At 39.1% G+C, this 13338-nt stretch overlaps 1 protein-coding gene across 2 annotated transcripts; it reads right to left on the bottom strand.

Moving 5' to 3' along the window:
• Positions 1 to 1620: 1620 nt before the first annotated feature.
• On the bottom strand, positions 1621 to 13283 carry si:dkey-33c12.4 (uncharacterized protein LOC560112 homolog). 2 transcript variants are annotated; one of them, XM_054614276.1, is made up of 18 exons: positions 13145 to 13283; positions 12871 to 12923; positions 11644 to 11719; positions 10102 to 10271; positions 9842 to 9925; positions 9687 to 9743; positions 9359 to 9559; positions 8685 to 8882; positions 8267 to 8321; positions 8084 to 8174; positions 7848 to 7989; positions 7531 to 7635; positions 6781 to 6889; positions 6499 to 6679; positions 6083 to 6157; positions 5538 to 5640; positions 4854 to 4960; positions 1621 to 4492 (listed from the first exon to the last, which is right to left on the bottom strand). In XM_054614276.1, the coding sequence occupies exons 1-18, from the start codon at positions 13170 to 13172 to the stop codon at positions 4357 to 4359; spliced, it is 1971 nt and encodes a 656-aa protein (XP_054470251.1). In that variant the 5' UTR covers positions 13173 to 13283; the 3' UTR covers positions 1621 to 4356. The 2 variants fall into 2 exon arrangements, with proteins under 2 accessions (XP_054470251.1, XP_054470252.1); XM_054614277.1 differs by having other exon boundaries at positions 13151 to 13283.
• Between the last annotated feature and the right edge of the window lie 55 nt (positions 13284 to 13338).

Genomic DNA, 13338 nt, shown 5'->3' with positions numbered 1-13338 from the left:
ATTATGGTTGCAGACAGTTTTATTGAACAATGAAAAATGAAAACAAGGTGGTTACAAGGACCAAACCAGTGTTTTTATGTGATTACTGCAAGTATTGTGATCATTATATCACTGATGACCATTTCTTTAATGTTAAAGAATACATCTGGCTTTTTATAGTTTTTTCTTTTTGTCAACAAATCCTGTGAAAAGACTAAAATGAGCTGATCAAACTAACAATAGCCTTCCATAGCCTGAACTATCTTATTCCTCTGTGCTATTGTCACACAGTTGTGCTTGGTGACATATATCTTAATATGAGAGAGTACCACGTTCTGTAAATGGTCAGCTTTACAAGATTTTTTTAAATAACCAGATATATCTGTTCTTATTCCACGCATTCTCGTTCCTTGTCAAAACCTCGAGCCTACATTACCCACAATGCAACCTGGCCACCGACAGTTTGGTTGGAGACACTGTTGTGCTATGCTAGTAGCGACTATTTTAGCCCCGGGCAGCTAGCTTAATTAAGCCTTTATTAGTCCCACAATGGGGAAATTCGGTTCTCTGCATTTAACCCATCCCGGAGGAGCAGTGGGCTGCAATGAAGCGCCCGGGGAGCAATTTTTGGGGTTAGGTGTCTCGCTCAAGGACACCTCGGCATGTTGCCTGTGGAGGGGTTCGAGCCACCGACCTTGTGGTTGCGGGTCAAGCGCTCTACCTCATGTGCCACAGCCGCCCCAAGCTTGAGATGAGGAGCGAGATACAGATGACTTGTAACCTCACTTATTTATTTTCTAACTTGGAGTCTTCAACCCCAACCGACGCTGACTCAAGTGACATCACTTGAGTCAGCGTCGGTTAGGAACCAATAGGATTTGGAAAGTAGGAAAGAGGTCAGAGGCGGACTAACGCATTCTTGGTTTGGGCCTTTTCATGGAGGGATTTGTTGACAATGAGAACAATACACCCTTTGAGTTTTTCATCTCATGGCAACCAGTTAACATAATACATTAAAAACCTTTAATACAACTTTAATATGCCAGTAAAGTACACCTGTGCAGAATGATGCATCAAATTATCCTAAAATATATATAATAAACATCTATAATCGTTAAGTAGTTAGTATTAATCTCTTGAAGGTCTTTCTCTCTGTAGGCGTTTAACAGCAGATTATCAGAGATGACTCCATCAACCGTAGACAAAATACTTTTTCTTCTGCTCATTTCTTAGTAATAGAAGCTCCACCACCAGGAATGACAGTGTGGACAAAAGACTAGACTAGACATTAATTTATCTCCCCTATATGACCCTGATGCAAATGAGGGAAATGAAAGCAAGCAATCAATTCCCTAATTGGGTTTGCGCTATTTTAACTTGTTAAGGGGGCCTCTGTCGAGATTAAAAGGGAAGGTCAATTTCTCATTGTGACAATTACTGTATTCATTTCACAGTGCAACAAAGGAATCCAGCAAAAGAGGGAAGACACCGTAGTGAACCAGATGCCTCCCCATTGTGTGAGTCTACCATCATAACATCTTGTTGATCTCTGTTTTATAACGCTCGTTACAATCTGCAGACGCAATAGTTTGGACCAAAATTATACATTTCTGTTTAAGAATGAAGAATAGTACTGGTCACTTTTTAAGTTACTGGGCATTTTTTAAGATATTTATGACAGAATTTCAAGAAGAAACAAAGCAAATCTCAATTCTTCAAGACGTATTATTATAGAGGATCAGGATTCTGCTGATGAAGAAATTGTAACTGTGTCTTTTCATTGTGAATCATAAAGAGTATTGTAAAGATAGGTTTGGTGTTGACAGAGGGTTTTACAAACACTTTCGAAAACTTCAGTAGGTCTTTTCTCAATAACTGAAAATATTCCTTAATAGTTAAAAACGACCTTAAGTATCATTTTTCAAGATTTGAACACTCAAAAACAAAGCTTATCTTTTTGTTTTTACATTGGATCAAGTAACAACAGCATTAAGTTACAACCCTATAACTCTAGGGTTAAGATTTAAACATTGTGACAAGAGCACAGACAAAACAGTAAAGGCAGAAATGTATCTTGTGAAATAAACCCAAACTGTTGCTCAAGAAGCTGAATTAATAAATAAGTTTGGAGGGATTTTAAACAGCAAAGAAAATACTTCTGCAAGAATTAGTTGTAAAGAAAGCAAAATAAAAAGGGACGCCAACTTTGTTGCTCCAAAATACACACACCGATACGTTTGAAGTGTCATTCCTTTAAGAAGGAGGACAAGCAAACAGCAGCAACCCCGCTGAGAAAGGTTACCAAGTTTGAGCTTGGTAAGCTTGGTGAGCAGAGCTGCAGAGGAGCATTAATTCTGGCTTCCTGAGGAACAAATCAGACGGTTGATGTACAGCGTGAGTCAGCTACTCCCTCATGTCACATCAATAGTTTAGTTACCAGCGGGGAGAAACCAAAGTATTAGAATAAAAATTAGATTATGTATCCCTGCGCTAAAAGCAATGCACTCAATTACTCCGACTGAAAACTTCTCCAGAGGGGGATTTTGCTGCATAGCTATAGATCAAAAAAGCAAAAGGAGTGGGAGAGCGACATGTCATGTCTGCTGGTTCATTTCTGTTACTGTTGGGGGGGGAATACTGTTGAAAGCTCTAAAAACCTTGCAGCCTTTTAACAAGATGCACTTAATCTTCCTGGTGTTTGCTCTGGTTAAGTGAGGGATTGGCTTTGTCCGAGGCCTCGGGAGTGTTTCGGGATGTTGATGAACGCTAACCTCTTATCGGTCTTTATCTGCATTTGAACAGGTTTCTAGTTGGGAGGGGGGAGCACCAATCAGATTAAATATAGACCCATTTTGCAAGTTGGTAATGTCCCAGTGCTTTCTATGGGTTCAACCAGAGTTCATGTTATTAGTATTACAGGCCTTTCATGCTCTCAAATCTCACACAGATCAGAAGGGCTTTGTGAGGTATGCCACCATCAGCCAATTAATGCCCACGAGAACAGCTGCTCTGCATGTAAGGTCAAGACTAAGCACTTTTCACAGCTTAATGCCTTTCCTTTTCTTTTTATCACTGCTTCAACATCCTTTTTCTTTTTTTTTTTTTAAATAGTTATTATTCAGCTCTTTGGGAACATTTTGTAATTCACACCCCAAACATTACATAACAGGGGTCAGACAAGTGACCTTGAACTGCTTGGAGTCAAATAACTAAACCCGCTGTGCTTTAAGGAAGAGGGATCTCCTCTCTAAATCCTCTCCACATTAACAGGAGGAGAGACGCTTTGTTGGAGATTGAAGGGAGGCATTTTAAAGGCTTAGAAGAAACCTTGCTTTAGATAAAATCTCAGGGACAATAGTTACTTTTCAGGCGTTTAACTGGCACTTTACTCTTAACTCGGGCTGACCTGAGACGAGGGCTTCTCGCTCAAGGACACTGCAAACAGGATACACAGCTGCTGCAGGGATTAATCTGGAGATGTTTTAGTGGTGATTCTCATAGCGATATCCCAAATGACATGCTTTAGCTTTAGCCTTATGCAGCTTATCATGCAGCTGACTTTTATATTCTTTGTAGGGAGTCGGATCTTTGGTTTCATACCGTGTATATTATTATATGGCAAGATGTTAACACTCCTAAAGTCGAGGCTTTTATTCCCTCTAGGCTGACCCATGATCAACTGCAGCCACAGTGCTACTAAAAGGCACTTATTTGTGTGACAGTTTGTGTGCAAACATCACTTCACTTAAACATTATTCTCCAACGGACATGACATTACAAAATTTCAAACATAATATACACAACAACTGAACTCAACGCCGCAGATAAAGAATCACAGAGCACAGTTTCAAAATAAAACGTGGCACATTCAATGTGCCGATAGCAGAAGTACTCATCGATCACAGCCTTTAAAATGAAAGCAGAATAGTTTGCAGCCCCAAAGTTGAGGGATAAAAAGGTAACAGCGCCACCCAGTGGTGACATGCAAAACAGACAAATCTGTTAAATCAACTTTAAAACAAAGCAAAAGCAACAAAAGTAAAAATCTGTTTTTTTTTTAAACACAATCTTCAAACAGATTAGATAATCAAAAATAATCTCTGACAAAATCCTTTAGCAAAGAAATGCTCAAAGCACAATGCACATGAATTATTACTAAAAAGCAGGAGTATAATGTAGTTTGATGCGTCCTTTATATATATTTGTACAACAATGGTGGGCCAGAATTCCAAACACAAATTGTCTTTTTTTAGCAGCCAAAACATCACAAGAACCAAAATCAAGAGGAAACAGAGGCGACTAAAAGCAGCCCACTTTGGCACCACCACCGTGTCAAATGTCAAAGGAGACGATGCATGCTTTCCATTCATAATTTTACTACATGTTAGTACTTCCCGGTCTGCCGGTGAATTTCTCCTTGTCAATGTTCTTGTTCTCTGGAACATGTCGGAAGGTGCAGTCCAGCCTCGTGCAGCCCGTGGTCCTCCAGAAGAAGCACTCCTTCTTGTACGGGCTACAACAGGGGGGGGACGATGTAAATTATAGGGATGAATGTCAAAGTTTACATGGGGATGGGGAGGTGAAAGCTTTAAAGTAGGATTGTTATGATCAGGGTTTCTTTTCACCTCTTAATAATAGTAATAAGCAGAAAAACTTATATGAACAAGACAATCAATACTACCTTATACTTTATAGAAACAAGAAACTATTAATGAATACTATGCAAATATTTCATCTTACATCCTGTGTTTTAAACAAGTAAAAACAATACACGACTGACAATCTAGATTTCTCTCATCTCATTACACTTGAAGATAAGGAAAATATAAACTTGTTAGAAAAGTGTTCGATAGAGAATGATAGTGTGTTTTTACCCGGGGCGTGAAAATAGGTCAGAGGCAGCAGATCTGGACAAACCAAGTCCAGCGTAGAATCTATTGGGATATCGTACAGACAGAGGAGCGCCCTCTACCACCATTCCCTAAAGAGGAAACAAGACATTTAACATCTGTAGCCAAACAGACCTCAGCAAAAGAAACAAGGCTTAGAATATAAAACGAGAAGCAGAAACAACTGATGAGAATTAGGTCAGAATTGATTTGTGTGATGAGAAGAAGAATGTGACTGTTTTAGAGAAGCAGACAGACTTTAAAGCACTGACAACTTCAGAGTGAAAGAGCTGCGGTTGTCAGTTACTGCTTCCTCTAAATTTCCAACTTCCTGCTCTACTTAGAAAATTCTACAACCTTCCAAGTTGGGATCAAAGTTGTCAATACAGACACCCGGAAATATTTTCTGATTTACTTCCGCACTTGTGTATTTGGTAATCTACAAATCGTTTTAGGAATTTTCATTTTGTGGCTCCAGCTGATGACTTAGGTCAATGTTAGATGTAATGAACACGATGCTGCTGACAGATGAAAGACAACGGGCAACAAAAAAAATATCACAAGCCTATTCTAACATTTCAACAGCTCTAAAAGGCTCAAGATTGTCACATCAGCTAAATCCCAAAACATGTAATATGTAAATATCAGTCAAAGTAAACAGATGCATACATTAATGCACTGGATGGCTCGGTCACAGTCCTCTCTTCGGGTGTAGTTCACGAAGGCACACTGCTGCTCCAGCAGCATCTTGATGCTGTAGACCGTCCCGGCTCTGAGGGAGAAAAGCAGCCTGTGAGCTGAGATCTTTAACATCCCTGTGGGGTGATTTGCTTCACAGCTTGGAGTCAATAATGGCAAACACTGTGGACACGTCACTTAAAGCAGCAATAAATAAAAAAGGAGCTCAGAGACAACACATTTCAGCCTTCCGGTGGTCAAATACCTAAATATTTCAGCTTACGCATATTCTGATTTTTCTATTTGAAATATTTAATGGAATCTAACTTAAACAGTAAAATGAGAACAACTCAGAGACTCGAACTGCACCTGTTGTTACATATCTACAAATATTCTCCATACTCTTTTTCATTCTTCTTCTTAATTTCCTGTGACACTAAACTCTGACAACATCTGATTCTGCCAAAGTGCTGAGTGACATCCTCAAACAAAAACATGCTTGAAGGCGTGAAGGAAATCGGACGGCGGTACTTTACCTGCTGAAGAGCTCGTGGAGTGTCGAGTAGGTGACAGCAGGAGCTAAGGATCCAACCCAAACGGACAAAATGTCCCTTTACACAAAACAGAAGAGATTAAACAATTTATAATCACGTTGCACTCTGGGTACAATTCAGCAAATAATCCTGAAACATCTGTTCTTACTCAATGGTACAACATTTGGTTAGTAGATTTGAAATTGCAATCATGCTCCACACATCCTGTTAAATACTTAGTGTTTGCAAAAGACACAAATATACAGCATTAGATGTATAAACTATAAAACATTTTGTGCATATTTCAGCGTTTCTAAAAACAAAAGTTGGAGGTATACAATGAGGATTTAGGTAACATACTTCATTTTTGAAGAAATGTAAAAAAATATATATACTTAATTAATAATATGCTGTCTTACGGTTTCACAGAATTCTTTGACTGCGGCGTCGGAGACTGTGATTTCGATCTGCTTTGGACAAAAGCATCGGACTCTTTGACCTGCTGCATTCTGGGACGACTCGCTTGTAGGACAGTCCACTCGCCCTCGTTTTCTTCCTGCACCACTGGTTGGTCTACGTTCTCCCAACTGGCACAGGCTTCTGAAAAGAGCCAAACAGAACAGGAAAACAGTTTAAATACCAGAGCATCACTGAAAACAAAAAGGTCACATCTTTCCGACTGAGGAACATCGGACCTTTACCTCCAGGACCCAGATTACTCTCGTCACCAAACAGAGCTTCGACAGCTTGCTCTAACGTGGCGTGTGTTTTCAAGGCCTCCGAGCTCTGCCCCCAGGTGAATCCCATTTCCTAGAATAGACAAACAAAGACATCCTCCTGAGTTTACGCGACACCAGCCGGTGTGTTCTGATCTGGCAGCATCTAGTGGTGAGGTTGCAAATCACAGCCGACTGAAACTTCTCCCGTGTGGCAAGCACGGAAGAGAATTAAGCAAATGGACATTTATTGGTTTGTCCGTTCTGAGCTACTGTAGAAACATGGCGTCCAGATCCGTATTTAGATATAACCGGCTCAATCTAAGGTCAATGAAAACATTACAATTCTCATTTTCAGTTAATTATACACTTAAGAAAACATACTTAAAAATATCATATTCCATGTCTACCATTGATCCCCCTCCACACTGTTCCTTTAAAGCCTTGAATGACTAACATTCTGACTTTGTTTATCAGTGTATCATTCTGTCTCAACCCATATTATACATCTATCCCGTGTCATTAAGTGTGCTATGTAGCGTTTCCTGACGTCGCCATTTGGAGCAAACATGCAAAAATGACTACGAAGAAACTTTCATACAAGCTTTTGGACGCTCTCAGAGGCTGAGAAGATTTTCTACAAGCTGCTTCTTCTCGGCCACCTCGGTGAGTGATCATTTATTTTGTGCCATTGGTTTTGCCTTGTGAACCGTTGTAAACGTGGCCTTCTCCTACCATGAGGTGCAAGGTCTGCGCTCGTTTCAGCTCTTGCATGGCTTCAGTACTCGAACTTTCCAGCTGCAACACTTCCTTGTAGATCAGCGAGGCCTCGTAGTATCTCTGGAGGAGAGGTGAAGGAGAAATCAGCTTTATTTTAGAACTTAAAATTCCTAAAGCAGAAAAAGCACAAGTAAAATCGTAGTGTTTATTTGTCACTATAAAAGAAAAAAACTATTGTCTTTCAAAGAAAAGGATTTAGTAACAATCTCACAGGTTAACATTTTATTTGTACTGCAGGTTTTGACACTATTATAATTAACATAATGATTTACCTTGAGCCCACAGAGAGCTTTCCCTTTCCTAAATAAACCTTTTATCCAGTTTTTCTCTATGGAGAGTGCAACATCAGCATCCCTGAGAGCGTTTTCATACTGCTGCATTCTTTCAAAACACAGGGACCGATTTCCAAATAACCTGAAACAGAGTAAAGGTAATTCTTGGTCATTTTGAGTCATTATTTCTCTGTGGTTACATGAAGTCTGGATTCAGTTAAAGCCAGCGTCCTTACTTAAATTCCTTGGGGTTGTATTTAATTGCGTCGGTAAAGCATTTCACGGCCATCTCGTACTGTCTGGAGGCAGCCAAACGATTTCCAATACCTAGAAGGAAGAGCAAAGACGGTTCTGTCTGCTTCAGTACTTTCCTGCGTTTGTTTTTAGTCTCAAGGACGTTAATTTAAAATATAACTCACCAGCGAGCTCTCTGCTTCTTTTGGCCAACTCTTCTCCATCGGGGTCCATGATTTTCTGTTGAATTTAAGAGTTAGTCTGTGAAGTGTGCCGAGCACTACAGGAAACGCTAAATTTGCATGTAGCTTTCTATCGAATTTCAAGTTATGATGATTTTTAGGCCCAACCAGTTTTCATTTGACCACATAAAATAAAAGTATATTCAAAAAAATCTAACTGAATAGGTCAGACATTAATAGGAAAAATGTTTCCCAGACTGATTATTTTAAATCTTTTTTAAAATTGTATAATTTTTACAAAGTGTATATATATATATATAACATCATAAAACACAAATAACTTTAAATATTTAGGGAGTCATAATTTAGATAATAATATGCCTTAAAGACATGCAAAATACAATGTTTGCAGTGTTCCCACCTCTTTATTGGGTTCATGTTTCTCTTCCTTCTTTGGAACTTCAGTTTTCTCCACAACTTGTGGCATTACCTCCTTGGACTGCGGCGCTTCCAGTAATTTAGTTTTTTTCTTTTTTCTTTCTCTCGCAGGTCTCTCGTTACACGTCTCCTCGGCCACCAATTTTGTCGTAGAAGGATATGAACTATTTAAATCCAAATCCTGCAGGCAAAAATAATGAAACACTAAAGGTGATGGTTTGACGATAATTATCTACAAACAAACGTTTAAAATCAAGAGCAGGTTCCACAAAGATAAAACTTAAATAGGACTCATTTGAATCAAGACTTTTTTTGAATTAACCAACATGGTTAAGAAACCATGACAAAAATATGAGCTCCCTCCATTCCAGCAAAAAAGGGTTTGCTTTCTGGAAGAACTCAACACTTGCAGGACCAAACTATTTAACTGATCACTTCAAACTCATTTCCAAGAGTTTTTGTGACAATATGACACTAACAACAGTTTCTCTTTCGTGAGAAATAATTGCACATTCTATGTAGTCGCCATCCTTTTATTTAATGGTGAGACATTATGTCTGCACTAGTCTAAAAATAAGTTCAAAAGTACATTTAAAAAAGCAAACAAACACATGCTCTACAATGTGAAAAAACAGAAATGTAAAAACCTCCACGAACCTTTTGCTCCCCATTTTCTGTTTTATTAATCTCTGCATGATTTTCTTCTTTATTATTAGAGCTGTTCTCATCACATCCAGACGCCTCAGTTCCATTTTGTGTTTGCCCAGATTCAGGAGAATCATTTGCTTCAGCATTACTTTCAATAACAGGATTTTCTTCCTGATTTTCTGAGGAGTCTGACTTCCCTTTTTCGTCCTCCTGAAATGACAAAAAGAGAAAAGAAGACATTACAAATAATCAGCATGGTTTTGAAAAGGTTTTAATGTCTTGATTGTACCTGTGTGTTTGTTGTTATTCACAGCAATATGAGTAAAACAAGACTTACAGGTAAAATGTCTTTTACTGCATTCTCTTTTTCTAACCGTTTCTTTTCTTTTTTACGCTGCAACAGAAAAAAGAAATGTGCTGTGAGCCACTGTCAAACAAAAAAACCATCAACACTTTAACAAAATGTTAAGACATAATGATTATGACACTGACCAATTTCTTACGCTTGTTCCTCTCAGTTTTCTCCTTACGTCGTTCCTCTTCTTCTATCAGTTCCTTTGCATGTCTATCCGCCTCCTGGAAAAAAGGAGTTGTTTCAATGTTCAATAAAATCAAGCTGTCTGAGAATTAAACTGAATGAGGTCAAAGTACACGAGTCAATCAGAACGTTATATCATTTTACAAACCAGGGATAAGTAATAATGTGACCTTCTTGGTTTCACTTTCAAACAAGTGAAACAGAAGTGTAATACCTCTTCAGTGAGTTGTTTTATTCGTGGATGTGGTTCTAAAGGCTTGTGAGCAGCATTGTGTGCGTAAAATTGATCATCATCATCATCATCATAGTCGTCGTCGTCATCATCGTCAGAATACACGATGTCTTGCTCCAGTTCTCTGTCAATGGTCCTTAAAAAATCTAAACCTGGGAGATAAAGACAAATACAAAAAAGATGCCATTCATTTATTCATGTGCCATCTTTGCCTCCATCTTCAGACTCCAAATAAAGTAGGATCTCATTCTCAAAACATCAATAACAATTACACATTTTTTCTTCTTCACTGGCCTGCCTGCCTACTCTTTCATCCTCAGTATGTCTGAATTAGAAACGCTCATCGCCTCTCCTTCCACCTCATCCTCCCTCTCCTTATTTTGTCTTTTAAAATAGGCTATAGGCCACACTTTTCATTTTTGGAAAACGATACCAGCTTAATAGATGTTTTGTTAAGCTCAACGCTGCTACGTACCTGCAAAACATTGGCTGTGCGTAGGGCACCAATGATAATAATCATCATGAACTCACATTACATTCCATAACATTAGTCATTTAGCAGACGCTTTTATCCAAAGCGACTTACAGGAAGTGTATTCAACATAGGTATTCAAGAGAACTACTAGTCACCAGAAGTCATAAGTGCATCTCCTTTCTTAAACAAGCATCTTAAAGCATAAACCAGAGCAAAAGTACAGTGCAGAAGCAAATTACTACGAATACAATAATTGCAACAGACTAATACGAATAGGATAAGTGCAACAACTAATAAGAATGCAATAAGTGCTACGAGGAAGGCTCAGGGTGGAACTATGAAAAACCACACGAAATTGGAACTCTGGTATATTTTGAATATGGTAATTTTGGTTGCAGTCTGGAGCCCTCTAAGGCTACCCATAAATAACCCTTTACAACAGATACAGTAGAGAGCAGTTCAATATTAAACAGGACGCAATCTGCAGCTTACTGACAACAAGACAAACTATTTTGGTGTGTCAGGTCACTTTGGTCTTTTTACTGGACTCCTGTTGACTCATGACTAGATATTACCTAAGAGAGATAATGTAGCACTTCCTCTTGTAGCTCTAAACAAATGTTGACCCGAACATGGTCATTATCTTATCACCTAAACTGTTATTTGGTAGAAGCCTTCACTGCAATTCAGATCACGAAACTTATCAGATATTTCCTGACAAGATAGATAAAAATAGATCTGTCTAATTTCTTGGTAACCTGCTGGGGTTGAGGGCAACAGAGCAATTTTAGGGCGTTGTTCCACCAGCAACAGTAACTCTCCTTGCTGATGGGGACATAGCAATGTATTCACAGACATGGGGATTCCCAGGATGATTCAGGAACAGACGAAGAACTCCGTTTATTTGTGTTACCTGCCTGTCATAACAGTCAACAACTCTGAGAAGTAAAATCAACTTATTGTACTTGTGCATCCAATTATACTGGGAGTGTTATACTCCTCCGTCACTTAGAAATAACCTACAACAGCCAGTTCAGGAAACGCCTTACCTAATAATCCAGAGGTAAAGCAGTCCAGGATAGAGCCTGCAGAATGACGTCCATTTATGTAATCTACCATGGATTCCTAATAAAAAGAGAAAAGACAAGCAACTTAAAATCCTATACAAAATAGGACCTTAATAACTTTGTAATCAGAGTTTAAACAGTCGATTAATATATTATTCCAGATTTTTTTGATAATAAATTATTGATTTGGGTAATTTTTCAAGCAAACATACAATACATTCTCTGAATATAGACGTTTTAATTAATCATTTTGGGATTTTGGACTTCTTTTTGGCAGAAAATAAGAAATAAAACAAAGCAATTGGAAGATCTAAGAAGTTATAATGGACATTTATAAGTAATTTCTGACATTATATCGACAGAACCATTCATTCATTCATTAACTGTTAGTTGCAGCCCTACAACTGTGCAAAAGTCTTCATGTATATTTCTACATTCATACATAGTTTGGCTGTTATCTGAACTGGTTACCACAAGAACTGGGAGGCAATATTAATATAACATTTAGACTTTAGGTCCCCTGAGATGTTGTACCATTTAATGTAGTGTTTACCTTCTTAAATTCTGCATTACAGTGATTATTTTTAATCTGATTGTTGTGAAAACAAGCTGCCATAGCTACCTTCATGCCTGATAACTATGGCAGCTCATCCTCAAGTTACCAAGTTGTTTGTTTAAACACACACACACACACACACACACACACACACACACACACACACACCACACACCACACACACACCATGCCGAGGTGTCCTTGAGCAAGACACCTAACCCCAAGTTGCTCCCCGGGCGCTTCATTGCAGCCCACTGCTCCTCCGGGATGGGTTAAATGCAGAGAAATAATTTCCCCATTGTGGGACTAATAAAGGCTTAATTATTATTATTATTATTATTATTACACACACACCTCACTCACACACACCCACACAACACACACCTCACACACACACACACTCACACACACACACACACACACACACACACACACACATACCCACACACACACACACACACACACACCACACACACACACACACACACACCCACACACACACCACATACCCACACACACACACACACTCTCTCTCTCACACACACACACACACACACACACACACACACACACACACACACACACACACACACACACACACACACACACACACACACACACACACACACACACACACACACACACACACTCACATGGGTGTGCATAAGTCTGGAGTTCTCTCTGATTCTAGCTATGGGAGCTCCTCCTGAAAGGCAGAAAAGAAACAATCAAACACAACAAGAGCAGGTGCAGTCACATTAGCATTGTGGCTAGCTAGCATGCTAACCATCAAACACAATAAGAGCAGATGCAGTCACATTAGCATGGTGGCTAGCTAGCATGCTAACTAGCCACCCAGGTCAAGTCCTCAGTATCAGTGAAATGAAACTTAAAACTACCACATGTGCCATCTCTCTTAACTCTCACCTTTACCTGTGTCTTTCTTCTTAGGCATGTTTCTTACTAAGGTGGTTCCCAGCAGCTGTGTTAAAGGTTATTCTGGCTGAAGAACATGTTGTAGTTCCTTCACTGTTTTCTTCTGATTTCCGTGTTTGCAGGTGGGGAGTTTTTGTTGCCCTGGGTTCAACCTTCCAGGCTGCCTCTGAGGTCTTTCTGAGCCC

Source organism: Anoplopoma fimbria, chromosome 15, assembly GCF_027596085.1.
Source record: "Anoplopoma fimbria isolate UVic2021 breed Golden Eagle Sablefish chromosome 15, Afim_UVic_2022, whole genome shotgun sequence".
In the NCBI taxonomy this organism is placed as follows: Eukaryota; Metazoa; Chordata; class Actinopteri; order Perciformes; family Anoplopomatidae; genus Anoplopoma; species Anoplopoma fimbria.
The sequence above is the reverse complement of the archived record's forward strand: the minus strand, read 5'-3'. Positions and strand labels throughout refer to the sequence as shown.